This window comes from Cherax quadricarinatus, unplaced genomic scaffold (genome assembly GCF_038502225.1).
Source record: "Cherax quadricarinatus isolate ZL_2023a unplaced genomic scaffold, ASM3850222v1 Contig609, whole genome shotgun sequence".
Taxonomy (NCBI): domain Eukaryota; kingdom Metazoa; phylum Arthropoda; class Malacostraca; order Decapoda; family Parastacidae; genus Cherax; species Cherax quadricarinatus.
In genome coordinates this window covers 75,528-93,898 of record NW_027195635.1, presented here as the reverse complement: position 1 = coordinate 93,898, position 18,371 = coordinate 75,528, and the positions used below count along the sequence as shown (strand labels likewise).

General features: G+C 43.9%; 1 protein-coding gene across 3 annotated transcripts in view; it reads left to right on the top strand.

Moving 5' to 3' along the window:
- Window positions 1-18,371, top strand: part of LOC128694048 (uncharacterized) — a 127,777-nt gene that overhangs the window by 53,234 nt on the left and 56,172 nt on the right. Inside the window, exon 3 of one of the 3 annotated variants that reach the window (XM_070080567.1) lies at window positions 958-1,102. The exons of 1 other annotated variant lie outside the window; for it this stretch is intronic. In XM_070080567.1, coding sequence (XP_069936668.1) covers window positions 958-1,102 — 145 coding nt within the window. Of the gene's footprint in view, window positions 1-957; window positions 1,103-18,371 lie in introns of those variants that run through there. One more of the 3 variants, XM_070080568.1, reaches the window with a different exon arrangement.

Here is an 18,371-nt window from a genome sequence, read left to right as displayed (position 1 = left end):
GAGACACTTTGTTCACACTAACGCACAGATCAATGTTCTTTGCTAGTTATCCTGGCGTCAGTGTCACTCTCCCAGAGTCAAAGTTAATCTGGCGACTCCACACTGCCCCAAGCCGTCACTGCCCTAATACACAAAAAAAAAACGCTGACCTAGTACCTTGCATCCTTGTCACCTCCTCGATGAAGCAAAGCAGAATGTTTGTTTCTTGCTGTCTTAAGCATAGACAACAATGTACACTATCTTTACTATGGTAATAAAGTGGGAGCAGGATTTTCCTTAATTGTCCTGCTAAAGTAAGAATGTACTGTCTCTTATAAAAATACACTTTGCAACACCGCTGCAAGGAGCAGAGGTCACTTGACTACGTGGCATAGCATCTGTGATCAATTACTCACTCTAGCAGTAAACAAGACGCTCGCCCCTTCTGAGAGGGCTTGGCCCCTCAGGGCTGAAAGGGGCTGAAGGGGCTGAAGGGGGCTGATACCCCCCTCCTGGAGAAAAATTTTCCACAAAAATGTATCACTGCAGTAGTGATAGTGATGGTATGGTGTATCACTGCAGTAGTGATAGTGACAGTATGGTGTATCACTGCAGTAGTGATAGTGACGGTATGGTGTATCACTGCAGTAGTGATAGTGACAGTATGGTGTATCACTGCAGTAATGATACTGACGGTATGGTGTATCACTGCAGTAGTGATAGTGACAGTATGGTGTATCACTGCAGTAGTGATAGTGACGGTATTGTGTATCACTGCATTAGTGATAGTGACAGTATGGTGTATCACTGCAGTAGTGATAGTGACGGTATGGTGTATGACTGCAGTAGTGATAGTAACGGTATGGTGTATGACTGCAGTAGTGATAGTGACGGTATGGTGTATCACCACAGTGATGATTGTGACAGAATGATCTACCACTACAGTGGTAATGGTGACAGTATGGTGGATCACTGCAGATGTGAGAGTGTCGGCAACGGCAGTGTCAGCAGCAGCCTTGACGAAACTACCCAGCACAGAGGTGATGCTGGAGCTGACTGATGTGAGTGATGATATAGTGGAGGATGCCTGTGTCCTGGCCCAGAAGCTACAACCAACAGGAGGGTGAGACCATCACTGTTGTTCGTGTGTTGTGTATGAAACCGCCCAGGAACTATAACCACCAGGAGGGTGAGTCCTTTACTGTTGTTCTTGTGTTGTGAGGTGGTCCAGGAGCTACAACCACCAGGAGGGTGAGTCCTTCACTGTTGTTATTGTGTTGTGAGTGAGATGGTCCAGGAGCTACAACCACCAGGAGGGTGAGTCCCTCAATGTTCTTCTTGTGTTGTGAGTGAAGTGGTTCAAGAGCTACGACCACCAGGAGGGTGAGTCCATCATTGTTGTTCTTGTACAACCCTATGCCAAAGTACTGTTAGATATAGCTGGTTTTTTCCACAATTCTGGTAAACAGACATATGACCTAGCCAGAATCACTGTTGGTCTAGGAAACAGGAAAAAGACAGTAGAAGCTGTGGTAGTAGATGATTTGCCTAAGTCTGTGCAGATTCAGGGATTAAAAGAAACAGTTGCAGCACTGAAAGCAGCTAAGGTCAAGTTAGTCTGTCCTAACATACAGACGGACACTATTAGTCCAATTGATTTAATCATTGGAAGTGATTATTATCACTGTTTTGCGCAAAATATAGTAAGTAAACATGATGTTCACTTGCTGAAAACAGCAGGAGGCCACATGATATGTGGTCCCATTCCCTCTCAAAGTGGGAAAGAAGCTGATATTGATTCAGTGGAAAATGTACTAGTTACAAGAATAACCGCTGATCATGTACCACAGCAAAAATTATCATTACTGGAAGAAATGAATGAACCAGTTGATAAGTTGTGGGATTTAGATGCGATAGGTATTGATGTAAATAAACCAAGCCCACAAGAGTCTCAGACTTATAACCAATATTTGGACACTCACAAATATAAAGATGGACAGTATTGGGTTAGGTTACCATGGAAATTAAATCTACCACATCTGCCTAGAAATTATCGCATGGCTGTCGGACAAATGAAAGCACAAATACATGAGCTCAGGAAGAATCCAGAGCTGCTGACTGTCTATGATAATATCATACAAGAACAGTTGGACAATAAATTCATTGAGGATGTAGTAGAAGTTAAGTTGAAGACAGAAGCTCATTATCTCCCTCACCATGGAGTCAGAAAAAATTCTGAAACCACTCCACTACGTGTTGTATATAATTGCAACGCACGTGCAAATAAAGATGGAGCAAGTCTTAATGACTGTCTGATGACCGGACCCTCATTAACTGAGAAGTTTGGAGACATGCTTATGAAATTTCACACAAACCCATATGCCTACATGGCTGATATTTCCAAAGCTTCTTAAGAGTAGGACCACAAATTGTTGAGAAATGGTTTACCAAGTAAGGTTAAAATTTAAATATAGGGGGACCTTATCTTGATAAGACAGCTATTGCCCACACAGCCACGCCTGCAGGCGAGGTCTTGAGAAGCTGTCTTGACCACTTCAAAACCGGCTGAAATAGAGTATATTATGTATGATTAGAAATTACCCCTAGGGCGTGTTATGTAAGCATATATCAGAGACTGATTACTGACAACACTTTCGTGTGTGGACTCAAAAGTCCGCACCTCACTGCCGACTATAGGTTGATTACAAACTCCTTGCAACACAAGAAATGCGCAGTTCCCCGTACTACAAAAAATCCGCAACCTACCTTGCTCTTGCAGCATGAGCTATGGTGCTCTTTCCACCCTCAACAGGTATTGGTTACTTGATAGAAGCTGAAGTGTCCTTGGATGTCCACGTCTTGCATAGTCTAGGAATACACACACCGGTACACTATGTTCCGCAAGGTTTATCTTTATTGTTCACAATCTTATCGCTAAAAAAGTTGATCACACTTCTCTATAAGTGTTTATCGCGTTTTGTGAGACACTTCGTTCACACTAACACATGGATGAGTGTTCTTTGTTGGTTTTCCTGGCATCTCGAGTTTACCTGGAGAGAGTTCCGGGGGTCAACGCCCCCGCGGCCCGGTCTGTGACCAGGCCTCCTGGTGGATCAGAGCCTGATCAACCAGGCTGTTACTGCTGGCTGCAAGCAAACCAACGTACGAGCCACAGCCTGGCTGGTCAGGTACCGACTTTAGGTGCTTGTCCAGTGCCAGCTTGAAGACTGCCAGGTAATCCTCCTTATGTATGCTGGGAGGCAGTTCAACAGTCTTGGGCCCCTGACACTTACTGTATGGTCTCTTAACGTGATAGTGACACCCCTGCTTTTCATTGGGGGGATGTTGCATTGTCTGCCAAGTCTTTTGCTTTCGTAGTGAGTGATTTTCGTGTGCAAGTTCGGTACTAGTCCCTCTAGGATTTTCCAGGTGTATATAATCATGTATCTCTCCCGCCTGCGTTCCAGGGAATACAGGTTCAGGAACTTCAAGCGCTCCCAGTAATTGAGGTGTTTTATCTCCGTTATGCGTGCCATGAAGGTTCTCTGTACATTTTCTAGGTCAGCAATTTCACCTGCCTTGAAAGGTGCTGTTAGTGTGCAGCAATATTCCAGCCTAGATAGAACAAGTGACCTGAAGAGTGTCATCATGGGCTTCGCATCCCTAGTTTTCAAGGTTCTCATTATCCATCTTGTCATTTTTCTAGCAGCTGCGATTGATACAATGTTATGGTCCTTGAAGGTGAGATCCTCCGACATGATCACTCCCAGGTCTTTGACGTTGGTGTTTCGCTCTATTTTGTGGCCAGAATTTCTTTTGTGCTCTGATGAAGATTTAATTTCCTCGTGTTTACCATATCTTAGTAATTGAAATTTCTCATCGTTTTCTGCAGCCCATTGAAAGATCTGGTTAATGTCCGCCTGGAAACTTGCAGTGTCTGCAATGGAAGACACTGTCACGCAGATTCGGGTGTCATCTGCAAAGGAAGACACGGTGCTGTGGCTGACATCCTTGTCTATGTCAGAAATGAGGATGAGAAACAAGATGGGAGCGAGTACTGTGCCTTGTGGAACAGAGCTTTTCACCATAGCTGCCTCGGACTTTACTCTGTTGACTACTACTCTTTGTGTTCTGTGTGTGAGGAAATTATAGATCCATCTACCAACTTTTCCTGTTATTCCTTTAGCACGCATTTTGTGCGCTATAACGCCATGGTTATACTTGTCAAAGGCTTTTGCAAAGTCTGTATATATTACATCTGTATTCTTTTTGCCTTCTAGTGCATCTAGGACCTTGTCGTAGTAATCCAATAGTTGAGACAGACAGGAGCGACCTGTTCTAAACCCATGTTGCCCTGGGTGTGTGACTCCTAGTAGGGTGAAAAGTATTCTGACCTCACAGCATCCTACGCCGCTGCTATGCCCCAAGAACATAAAGGAAAAGCTGACCTAGTACTTTTTGCTTTCTTTCCAAACCTCCTCCATGAAGCAAAGCAGAATGCTTGATTCTTGCTGTCTTAAGCATAGACAACAATGTACGCTATCTTTACCATGGTAATAAAGTTGGCACAGGATTTTCCTTAATTGTCCTGCTAAGGTAAGAGATGGACTGTCTCTTATTAAACTACACTTTGCAACACTGGACTCTTGCAAGGAGCGGCAGTTGCTTGATCACATCACATACTGGTACTGCATCTGGGATAAAATGCTTGGTGTAGCAGTAAACAAGATGTTTGCCCCTTCTGAGAGGGCTGGGCCCCTCAGGGCTTAAAGGGGTTGAATGGGGCTGAAGGAGGCTGATACCCTCCTCCTGGAGAAAATTTCTCCACACTGGGGGGCGGTGGAGGTTCGTTGCAGGTGAACTATTCATCACATAACGTTAATTTGATTTTCTCACTCGCCACCGCTGCTGCTTGTCTTTTCTGAACAGCTTTAGTCTGTGTGGTTTCTGGAGAATCACTAATTTTGTTTTCAGCACTGTGTAATTCTAATGGCACTAGTTTATTTATTGTTCGCTTATTCGCTGCACCTTTGCTCAATTCCATTTGCATCAGGATATATGGTCACAGTTTTTCCAAGTGGCCATTGGGACCTTGGACCATCATTGTCAATAATCACTGTCACTGACATGTCTGCTGAAACTTTCATCAAATTATTCAGAAGGTTTGCAGCCAGAAGGGCATGTCCCAGACTGATGATTTCAGATAATGCAACGAACTTTGTTGCTGGTGCTGCTTATATAAGCAAGATCTTTGATCAACCAGAAGTACAACAGATGCTGAATCAACGCAGTTGTGGTTGGAGATACATTCCTCCTAAATCTCCATGGCACGGCGGATTTTATGAAAGAATGATCGGCATTGTAAAACGTTGTTTAAGGAAGACTCTTCATCGTCAGAGAATAGACTTAGAAGAATTCTGTACAGTTGTGACTGAAATAGAAAATAGAGTCAAAAGCAAACCTCTAACTAATGTTACCAATGATCTGGACAATTTAGAAGTGTTAAGTCCATCTCATCATTTACTCTATGGCAGAAGGCTCGAACCTGTTCCTCCCATGAATGATAAAGAAATCATAGAGGATCTGACTTATTTCGAACCTGAGCAACTCAGAAGTAATTTCAAACACCTTAATAAAGTGATTGAACGTTGGGAGAAAATTTGGCGAGAAGACTATCTCACCTCATTGAGAGAACACTTCTATGGTGCTGGTGTTCCTGAAAATCATAAGTCCTTAAGACCTGGTGACATAGTGATTATTGACAATGATGGTCCGAGGTCCCAATGGCCACTTGGAAAAATTGTGACTATATGTCCTGATGCAAATGGAATCATCAGGACAGTTGATGTTTTGAGCAAAGGTGTAGTGAATAAGTGGACAATAAATAAACTAGTGCCGTTAGAATTACACAGTGTTGAAAACAAAATTAGTGATTCTCCAGAAACCACACAGACTAAAGCTGTTCAGAAAAGACAAGCAGCAGTGGTGGCGAGTGAGAAAATCAAATTAATGTTAAGTGATGAATAGTTCACCTGCAGCGAACCTCCACCGCCCCCCAGTGTGGAGAAATTTTCTCCAGGAGAGGGGTATCAGCCCCCTTCAGCCCCTTTCAACCCCTTTCAACCCTGAGGGGCCCAGCCCTCTCAGAAGGGGCAAATATCTTGTTTACTGCTACACCAAGCATTTTATCCCAGATGCAATATGAGTATGTGATGTGGTCAAGCAACCACCACTCCTTGCAAGAGTCCAGTGTTGCAAAGTGTAGTTTAATAAGAGACAGTCCATCTCTTACCTTAGCAGGATAATTAAGGAAAATCCTACTCCCACTTTATTACCATGGTAAAGATAGTGTACATTGTTGTCTATGCTTAAGACAGCAAGAATCAAGCATTCTGCTTTGCTTCATGGAGGAGGTTTAACAAGGAAGCAAAAAGTACTAGGTCAGCTTTTCCTTTATGTTCTAGGGGCATAGCAGTGGCATAGGATGCTGTGAGGTCAGATTACTTTTCACCCTCTTGGGAGTCACACTGATGCCAGGATAACCAACAAAGAACACTGATCCATGCGTTAGTGTGAACAGTGTCTCACAAAACATGATAAACATTTACAGAGAAGTGTGATCAGCTTCTTTAGTGATAAGATTGTGAACAATATAGACAAACCTTGCGGAACATAGTGTACCAGTAGCTCGTGGCTGTGGCTCGTATGTTGGTTTGCGTGCAGCCAGCAGTAACAGCCTGGTTGATCAGGCTCTGATCCACCAGGAGGCCTGGTCACAGACCGGGCCGCTGGAGCGTTGACCCCCGGAACTCTCTCAAGGTAAACTCGAGGTAACCAGTGTGCGTATTCCTAGACTATGAAGACGTGGACATCCAAGGACACTTCAGCTTCTATCAAGTAACCAATACTTGTCGACAGTGGAAAGAGCACCATAGCTCATGCTACAAGAGCAAGGTAGGTTGCAGATTTCTTATAGTACGGGGGACTGCGCAGTTCTTGTGTCGCAAGGAGTTTGTAATCAACCTATAGTCGGCAGTAAGGTGCGAACTTTTGAGTCCACACATGTAAGTGTTGTCAGTAATCAGTCTCTGATATATGCTTACATAACACCCCCTAGGGGTAATTTATAATCATACATAATATACTCTGTTTCATCCCATCGTGAAGTGGTCAAGACAGCCTCTCAAGACCTCGCCTGCAGTGGCGGCTGTATGGGCGATAGCTGTCTTATCAAGATAAGGTCCCCCTATATTTAAACTTTAACCTTAGTTGGTAAACTATTTCTCAACACCATCACTGTTGTTCTTGCATTGTGAGGTAGTCCAATAGCTACAACCACCAGGAGATCAGGATCAGGCGGGCTGTGGTTCATACGTTGGATTACATGCAGCTACCAGTAACAGCTTGGTTTATCAGGCCCTGATCCACCGGGAGGCCTGGTCTTGGACCGAGTCCCGGGGGCGTTGATCCCCGGAATGCCCTCCAAGTAGACTCCTGGAGGTGGTCCAGGGGCTGCGACCACCAGAAGGGTGAGTCCATCACTGTTGTTCTTTTCTTGTGAGTAAGGTGGTCCAGGAGCTACAGCTACCAGGTGGGTGAGTCGATCACTGTTTTTCTTGTGTTAAGTGGTCCAGGAGCTACAACCACTAGGAGAGTGAGTCCATCACTGCTGTTCTTTTGTTGTGAGTGAGATGGCCCAGGAGCTACAACCACCAGGAGGGTGAGTCCATCACCGTTGTTCTTGCTTTGTGAATGAAGTGGTCCAAGAGCTACAACCACTAGGAGGGTGAGTCCATCACTGCTGTTCTTTTGTTGTGAGTGATGTGGTCCAGGAGCTGCAACCACCAGTAGGGTGAGTCCATCACTGCTGTTCTTTTGTTGTGAGTGATGTGGTCCAGGAGGTACAACCATCAGGAGGGTGAGTCCTTCTCTGTTGTTCTTGTGTGGTGAGTGAGGTGGCCCAGGAGCTACAACCACCAGGAGGGTGAGTCCATCACTGTTGTTCTTGTGATGTGAGTGGACCAGGAGCTACAACCACCAGGAGGGTGAGTCCTTCACTTTTGTTCTTTTGTGGTGAGGTGGTCCAGGAGCTACAACCACCAGGAGGGTGACTCCATCACTGTTGTTCTTGTGTTGTGAGTGATGTGGTCCAGGAGGTACAACCATCAGGAGGGTGAGTCCTTCACTGTTGTTCTTGTGTTGTGAGTGAGGTGGTCCAGGAGCTACAACCACCAGGAGGGTGAGTCCATCACTGTTGTTCTTGTGATGTGAGGTGGACCAGAAGCTGCAACCACCAGGAGGGTGAGTCCTTCACTTCTGTTCTTGTGTGGTGAGGTGGTCCAGAAGCTACAACCACCATGAGAGTGAGTCCATCACTGTAGTTCTTATATTGTGAGTGAGGTGGCCAAGGAGTTACAACCACCAAAGGGTGAGTCCTTCACTGTTGCTCTTGTGTTGTGAGTGAGGTGGTCCAGGAGCTACAATCACCAGGAACGTGAGTCCATCATTGTTGTTCTTATGCTGTAAGTAAGGTGGTCCAGGAGCTACAGCCACTAGGAATGTGAGTCCTTCAATGTTGTTCTTGTGTTGTGAGTGATGTGGTCCAGGAGCTACAACCACCAGGAGGGTGACTCCACACTGTTGCTCTTGTGAGTGATGTGGTCCAGGAGCTACAACCACCAGGAGGGTGACTCCACACTGTTGCTCTTGTGAGTGATGTGGTCCAGGAGGTACAACCATCAGGAGGGTGAGTCTTTCACTGTTGTTCTTGTGTGGTGAGTGAGGTGGTCCAGGAGCTACAAGCACCAGGAGGGTGAGTGAATCACTGTTGTTCTTGTGTTGTGAGTGAGAGGGCCCAGGAGCTACAACTGCCAGGAGGGTGAGTCCTTCATTGTTATTCTTGTGTTGTGAGGTGGTCCAGGAGCTACAATCACCTGGAGGGTGAGTCCTTCACTGTTGTTCTTGTCGTACTTTTACTGTTGATGGTGAGATCCCTGATTCATGGTGTGATGGTGTGAGTAGTGGTGGTGTTGGTTGTGAAAAATATTTAATTTTCCGAAGCTATAGTGCCTAATAGGTGTTTAATGTGTTGATGTTGGTCAAAAAATGTAAAGTATTTGAAAATGGACTAGAACCAACAGGGAAGCTTTTCGCCTGCGCTGATAGGCAGCGGAGAGGTCGAGACGAGGAGTCAGGAGCAGGAGTGTTTTGAATGGAGTTAAGAGACTGGGAAAGCATGGGACAAGGAAATTGGCATTCACAACGGTCTAAGGATTAATATAGGTCACACTTCATAATAGGAAGTGTCGTAACTGGTCCTGGTGAAGAGTGAGGGAACGTGATTTATGGGACCACCCCTTTACAGGCGACGGAAAAGAATAACAGAGCGGCTAAAAGAGGTCAATATATCTGAAATGCGCAGGGAGACACTGGTCAGAGAAATAGCAAGCATCGAACTTAAGCTAAAAGAATCCTTTAGGAGTCAGGAATCGCGGGAAGAACTAAAAGCCATAAATGAAATCGAAAGAAACCCAAAGTATTTCTTCTCCTATGCCAAATCAAAATCGAGAACAACGTCCAGTATTGGGCCCCTACTTAAACAAGATGGGTCCTACACAGATGACAGCAAGGAAATGAGTGAGCTACTCAAGTCCCAATATGACTCAGTTTTTAGCAAGCCGCTAACCAGACTGAGAGTCGAAGATCAAAATGAATTTTTTATGAGAGAGCCACAAAATTTGATTAACACAAGCCTATCCGATGTTATCCTGACGCCAAATGACTTCGAACAGGCGATAAATGACATGCCCATGCACTCTGCCCCAGGGCCAGACTCATGGAACTCTGTGTTCATCAAGAACTGCAAGAAGCCCCTATCACGAGCCTTTTCCATCCTATGGAGAGGGAGCATGGACACGGGGGTCGTCCCACAGTTACTAAAAACAACAGACATAGCCCCACTCCACAAAGGGGGCAGTAAAGCAACAGCAAAGAACTACAGACCAATAGCACTAACATCCTAAACCTGTATTCCCTGGAACGCAGGAGGGAGAGATACATGATTATATACACCTGGAAAATCCTAGAGGGACTAGTACCGAACTTGCACACGAAAATCACTCATTACGAAAGCAAAAGACTTGGCAGACGATGCACCATCCCCCCAATGAAAAGCAGGGGTGTCACTAGCAAGTTAAGAGACCATACAATAAGTGTCAGGGGCCCGAGACTGTTCAACTGCCTCCCAGCACACATAAGGGGGATTACCAACAGACCCCTGGCAGTCTTCAAGCTGGCACTGGACAAGCACCTAAAGTCAGTTCCTGATCAGCCGGGCTGTGGCTCGTATGTTGGTTTGCGTGCAGCCAGCAGCAACAGCCTGGTTGATCAGGCTGTGATCCACCAGGAGGCCTGGTCTCAGACCGGGCCGCGGGGGCGTTGACCCCCGGAACTCTCTCCAGGTAAACTCCAGGTAATAAAGTGCTAAAATTAGTGAATAATGGTAGGACTGGTGGTAACTGGTGTGACGCCATGGAGTGTCCAGGGGAAAATACCCGTTATTTAAGCATCACTCATCGGTCTCAGATCTTAATGGAGTGACCTCTAATGTGCATAATAATTATGAGACATTAAATCGTCGTGTGAATTGTAATGTAATCGCTGATATTAACACTAAGTTAAGAGAATGTGTGAAGTGAAATAAGTCGCTGTTCTCCAAGTGAACACGTGTAGACCTAGTGGTTCCTGTCCCGAGGATAGTGAAGTTTTTATGGAGTCACGACTTCTAAACCGGGACAAACCAACGGATACCTCGTCCTGCTGGAATAAGAACCGTGTTGGTGTAGCAGGACATCGAAATGAGATGATGAATGGAGGAAATAAGGAGCATCAATCACCCACAGTTAAGTAACCCTTCTAGTTATAGCAGACTGATACTGGCCAGTTAGGTATGTTGTAATTGGATAGGTTGGGGGTGATCCAACTACATCAAATGACCACCAGAGAAAATCTGGTAAGTGGTGGTATTATATATAAGTGTTTTTTCCTTGATGGATATATCCATGTGCAACCTACCCGCCTTCCCTTCATTCAGTTAAATTAATATAATCTATGCAGTTTACAATTAATTAGTAGCGCTGTACTTGTGTGTGCTATCCAATTCATACTGGTCTTGGATAGATATGGGTAAGCTTGTGAGGTCGAAGGAACCACCTGCAGTGACCAGGTGTGGTTAAGTTTTCTCACATGTCTACAAAGGGTGACTACGGTAAACAATATGGTTGTTGTCTCCAAATGAGATTACTTGTATGTACGTAATGTTGAGGTACATATAGGTAACCACCTATAAAATTTTCCATACCTGCCCATTGTTCCTTCCTGAACCGGATGCAATCAGTGAAAAATTAATTGAAGTGGGTATAGAGTACACAAATTTAATCGGTCGTGTGGTGGATGATAATTAGCCCAATTAATTACTAGCACATGTGTGGCTAAGATTTATACAAGAGTAAAGTACAAGAATTACTCTCATAAGGTGTCTACTTAAGTTGTACAATCGGTGATTATTAATTCCCTAACCATGGCTGGGTCTGAGGAAGTTAGTGCGGCTGGCAAGTCCATGGATGCCAAAGCAAAGAAAGCTTCACTACAAGCTCGGAAGGGTCATGTTACTAAATCATACAACAAGTGTACAGGCGACGGAAAAGAATAACAGAGCAGCTAAAAGAGGTCAATCTATCTGAAATGCGTAGGGAGACACTGGTCAGAGAAATAGCAAACATCGAACTTAAGCTAAAGGAATCTTATAGGAGTCAGGAATCGCGGGAAGAACTAAAAGCCATAAATGAAATCGAAAGAAACCCAAAGTATTTCTTCTCCTATGCCAAATCAAAGTCGAGAACAACGTCCAGTATTGGGCCCTTACTTAAACAAGATGGGTCCTACACAGATGACAGCAAGGAAATGAGTGAGCTACTCAAGTCCCAATATGACTCAGTTTTTAGCAAGCCACTAACCAGACTGAGAGTCGAAGATCAAAATAATTTTTTTATGAGAGAGCCACAGAATTTGGTTAACACAAGCCTATCTGATGTTATCCTGACGCCAAATGACTTCGAACAGGCGATAAATGACATGCCCATGCACTCTGCCCCAGGGCCAGACTCATGGAACTCTGTGTTCATCAAGAACTGCAAGAAGCCCCTATCACGAGCCTTTTCCATCCTATGGAGAGGGAGCATGGACACGGGGGTCGTCCCACAGTTACTAAAAACAACAGACATAGCCCCACTCCACAGAGGGGGCAGTAAAGCAACAGCAAAGAACTACAGACCGATAGCACTAACATTACATATCATAAAAATCTTTGAAAGAGTCCTAAGAAGCAAGATCACCACCCATCTAGAAACCCATCATTTACACAACCCAGGGCAACATGGGTTTAGAACAGGTCGCTCCTGTCTGTCTCAACTATTGGATCACTACGACGAGGTCCTAGATGCACTAGAAGACAAAAAGAATGCAGATGTAATATATACAGACTTTGCAAAAGCCTTCGACAAGTGTGACCATGGCGTAATAGCGCACAAAATGCGTGCTAAAGGAATAACAGGAAAAGTCGGTCGATGGATGTATAATTTCCTCACTAACAGAACACAGAGAGTAGTAGTCAACAGAGTAAAGTCCGAGGCAGCTACGGTGAAAAGCTCTGTTCCACAAGGCACAGTACTCGCTCCCATCTTGTTCCTCATCCTCATATCTGACATAGACAAGGATGTCAGCCACAGCACCGTGTCTTCCTTTGCAGATGACACCCGAATCTGCATGACAGTGTCTTCCATTGCAGACACTGCAAGGCTCCAGGCGGACATCAACCAAATCTTTCAGTGGGCTGCAGAAAACAATATGAAGTTCAACGATGAGAAATTTCAATTACTCAGATATGGTAAACACGAGGAAATTAAATCTTCATCAGAGTACAAAACAAATTCTGGCCACAAAATAGAGCGAAACACCAACGTCAAAGACCTGGGAGTGATCATGTCGGAGGATCTCACCTTCAAGGACTATAACATTGTATCGATCGCATCTGCTAGAAAAATGACAGAATGGATAATGAGAACCTTCAAAACGAGGGATGCCAAGCCCATGATGACACTCTTCAGGTCACTTGTTCTATCTAGGCTGGAATATTGCTGCACACTAACAGCACCTTTCAAGGCAGGTGAAATTGCTGACCTAGAAAATGTACAGAGAACCTTCACGGCGAGCATAACGGAGATAAAACACCTCAATTACTGGGAGCGCTTGAGGTTCCTGAACCTGTATTCCCTGGAACGCAGGAGGGAGAGATACATGATTATATACACCTGGAAAATCCTAGAGGGACTAGTACCGAACTTGCACACGAAAATCACTCACTACGAAAGCAAAAGACTTGGCAGACGATGCAACATCCCCCCCAATGAAAAGCAGGGGTGTCACTAGCACGTTAAGAGACCATACAATAAGTGTCAGGGGCCCGAGGCTGTTCAACTGCCTCCCAGCATACATAAGGGGGATTACCAACAGACACCTGGCAGTCTTCAAGTTGGCACTGGACAAGCACCTAAAGTCGGTTCCTGATCAGCCGGGCTGCGGCTCGTACGTTGGTTTGCGTGCAGCCAGCAGTAACAGCCTGGTTGATCAGGCTCTGATCCACCAGGAGGCCTGGTCACAGACCGGGCCGCGGGGGCGTTGACCCCCGGAACTCTCTCCAGGTAAACTCCAGGTAACTCCAGTTAATGGGACAAGAAACGGTGAACCCTGATGAATTAAAGTTACACCTAGATGCCTTAGAAAATAGATATGAGTCATATAAATTGTGGTATAAAGACTGTGAGAGAGATCTACTGGGGAATTGTGCAGATGATGCTGAAAGGGAGCGGCTGCTGGATCAATATTATGAAGTGGAGGACAACATCGTGTCCTGCAAAACTAAGGCTTTGGAGAAGGTGAAGGGTGTAAACAATGTTGCTGGTCAACCTAGTAAGGAAAATCAGAGGTGTCTACCAAAACTCCCAGAATTATGCATGCCTGTGTTTAATCCGGGAGAAAATTGGGAGGAGTTTTGGTCTATCTTTAAAGCAGTCATACATGATAGGAGTGATCTTGCAAGTGTTACCAAATTATGCTATTTAAAGGGACAAGTAAGGGGAGATGCGCATGTTCTCATACAAGCATTCCCAAATGTAGACGACTCCTATAGTGAGGCAGTTGACTTGTTGGAGGTCACTTATGATAACTTGGAGCAAAGTAGGCTGGATCTAGTAGCTATTTTGGCTAGTTTGAAGACTCCAAATCACAACCGCTTACAACAATTTAGGATCAAACTAGAAAGCATTCTTAAGACCTTGAGTAATAAATATGATCTGGAGGGAGCAGAGTGGTTGTTGAGTGCCTTGATTCAGAATAAATTGAACTACAAGACAGTAGAGTGGCTATCTATCAGATATCACAAGGGTTACTTCGGGTTGGAAGAAATAAGAGTGGGCCTGCAGGAGCTAATTGTCCAACTGCACACCAGCCAACCCATTACCTCTAGGAATACCACGTCTACAGACCCCAGTGCACCTGTCAAGTTCCACTAAAGGAAAATTTATCCCAATATCAATAATCATAATTCACCTACTAAAAGAGGTTACGTAGGCACATATCAAGTGACAGGGGCCAGTAATAGTGGTTCTCCACATCAAAGCAAGAGGAGGAAGTACCACAATAAGGGTAGCCCAGTTGATAAGAGGTCAGACAAAGAAAGGAGAGATTGTATCTTCTGCAACGGTACTCATTTCTCTAAGAACTGTAATGCCTATAATTCATGGGATATTAAAGTGGAAAGATTTGAAGAGCTTGCTAGATGTATCAGGTGTCTAGGAAATCATAATGTAAGGGATTGCCGTGCTAGATTGAACCATTGTTATCAGTGTAACAAGGGAAGGCACCACATAGCTATGTGCAAGGGCGGATCTAATTTTAATGATGGTAACAATAGTACTGACAGTGATAATAACCCGGACACAACAGTAGCCAATGTAGAGATTGCAGCTAATGTCGGTAATGATGGCCTAGCTGAGGTAGCTTTACCTGTGTTGGATGTGGTGATTAATGATAAACGGCATAAATCCAAAACTGTAACAGCATTACTGGATCAGGGATCACAACGTACCTTCATAAAACGTAATAGCCTTAATGGGATGAAGGTACAAATGGGAGATCCTGCTATACTCAAGTTATCTGGCTTTCTCTCGAATAAGAAGGCCCAGTCATACGACACTGTTTATGTAACTGTCAGGCTGGGCAATGAGAGAAAACGTATTAATGCCGTAGTTGTGGATAGGCTCCCAGAGAAAATATCTACAATAGGGCTTGGTAACGCTACTGAAAGGCTTTCAAGTAAGGTAAATTTGGCACCTTCTGGTGTAAATAATGATTCTGTGGGACCAATAGATATTTTGATAGGTAGTGACTATTATGCCACCTTGTAAAGGGCATGACAAAGAAATGCGGAGTCACCCTTCTAAGGACTGCAGGAGGTCATGTGATGTATGGTAGGATTCCTCGTACTAATAGTGAATGACTGGAGGAAGCCATAAATGCAGTTACGGTGTGTCTTACTTATGAAATATCACCCCAGTGTAAATATTCTCCAATAGAGGATGAAGTTGAACCTGTGTATAAATTATGGGAGCTGGACAGCATAGGGATCAATGTAAATGAAGAAAGTCCAGATGATTCCTTTACACAGGAACAATACCTGAAGGATGTTAAATTTGAATCTGGACAATACTGGGTGAGACTCCCGTGGAAGCTGAACCATCCAGACCTACCAACTAATTACCGGATGGCGTATGAACAATTAAAGGCTCAGCTCCGCGAACTGAGCAAGACACCGGAACTGTTGACTGCTTACGATGATATAATTAATGAGAAGTTAAATAATAAATTCATAGAGGAGGTACCTCCCGAGCAAGCCCAGATTTATGGTCACTATTTGCCACATCATGGAGTGAAGAAGGATTCTAAGACCACTCCTCTGAGGATTGTGTTTAATTGTAGTGCCAGGAGTAACAAAAATGTACCTAGTTTGAATGACTGTTTGATGACAGGTCCGTCGTTGACGGAAAAACTGAAAGACATATTACTAAACTTCAGGGTTAAGAATTCTGCCTTTACAGCAGACATAAGAAAAGCTTTCCTGAGAGTGGGTCTGTAAGAGGCTGACCGGGATTACACACGGTTCTTATGGCCCTAGAATCCTAGTGACCCACTTAGTCCCCTGAAGACTTTTCGCTTCAGGAGTGTATTGTTTGGTGCTACCTCCAGTCCGTTCCTACTCCAGGCAACGATAAATGCACATGTTAAGCGTACAGGTGGTCCACTGAGTGGAGTAATGGGTAAACAGTTTTATGTGGACACTTTCCTGGGGGTGACGTCTACTGAAGAGGAACTAATGAGTATATATGAAGGGGTTAATGAAATAATGCAAGGTGCAAATATGCCCCTGAGGGAATGGAACAGTAATTCGTCCAGTTTAAGGGATCAAATAAATAAATACAACCCTGGAGTTGAAGTGTATAAATGTAGTAATGTGCAGGGACTGACTTGGGGCACAGAGAGAGACTTGTTATCATTAAAATCTAATAACTACAGCATGCCCAATAAATTAACGAAGGAAGTCTTACTTGCAGAAGTTTCAAAATGCTTCGATCCACTAGGCTTAGTGTCACCACTTACAATAAGAGGAAAATTGTTGATACAAGTAGCTTGGGATGAAACCCTACCTGAGGAATTTGTTGAAAGGTGGGAAGAACTAATAGGTAAATATGTAAAATTACCAATGTTGGAGTTCCCACGTAATGTGGCCAGTCAAGATGGAGAAAATGTACTCCACATTTTTTGCGATGCTTCGAAACTGGCATATGGAGCAGTCGCTTACCTTCAATGTAATAGTGCTATTTCTCTTGTTATGTCTAAGGCTAAGGTGGCTCCAATCAAATCACATACCTTACCTCAGTTGGAATTAACAGCCATTTATGTAGGGGTCAAATTAGCCAATTATATAAGAAATAAATTGCGAGAGATAAATATCAGTGACACCGTAATTTGGTCTGATAATGAGGTATCCTTACAATGGATTCGTAATGGTAACTGTGGAAAATTACATTTATCTGGATGTAACTCATAAGGTACATACCAGTAAATGGTAACAAAGATAATTATTATTTATCAAAGTTACAGAGACAAGTAGGAATTTTTAGGATACCTAGGTCGCAAAAAATGTTCTCCTTCGATACCTACCATCTATCTCTCCACAAGTTGCTCTAGACCTATATTAATTGCAAATGAAATGTGCATCACCAGGATTTCTGGTAAATATATATATTTGTGGGCTGTATATTAAAATTAATAAATGATTACATGTACACATTTATAAAACAGAAGGAGAATTTATAATCATAACACTCACCAATTTGTCTGGAGATTACTGTGTATCATACTCAAAACTCCTGCCTAAATATATAGAGAAAACTGGCCAGAATCTCAACATAAATAGAGTGTTTGTAGATGAATGGTTCAGAGAACCGACATGTTGATAAAATAGACACATGTGCAACTCTTGGGTATCTTTATTGAGGAAACGTTTCGCCACACAGTGGCTTCATCAGTCCATACAAAGGAGAAGCTTGAAGAACAGGAGGAGAATGAGGTAATCAGTCCCTCAACCTTGAGTCGATGTGGTCAGTCCATCAATCTTGAATAGAATACGGCATACGTGCTGAGAAGGAGCTTATAAACCGTTGGCAGGAGAGGTGAAGCAGTCATAGGTCGTGTAACATTTGTTCAATGTTGAAGTAGGTCGTGCCCAAGAATTAGGCAACTTCTTGGGATCTTAATACTTGGGAATTCTTCGCATGCCTAATTCTTGGGAACGACCTACTTCAACATTGAACAAATGTTACACGACCTATGACTGCTGCACCTCTCCTGCCATACGGTTTATAAGTTCCTTCTCAGCACGTATGCCGTATTCTATTCAAGATTGATGGACTGACCACATCGACTCAAGGTTGAGGGACTGATTACCTCATTCTCCTCCTGTTCTTCAAGTTTCTCCTACGTATGGACTGATGAAGCCACTGTGTGGCGAAACGTTTCCTCAATAAAGATACCCAAGAGTTGCACATGTGTCTATTTTATCATAAATAGAGTGCTTATCTGAGGTTCCTGGAGCTGTCCTGTACATCGGTTTAATGCTCAAATTATGCAGAAATACACATCCAACAATTTCGGCTCCTATTTGAGAGGTGTAAGCCCAATATAACCTCTAGAGCGACGAAAATTCTTCCTATTTTCAC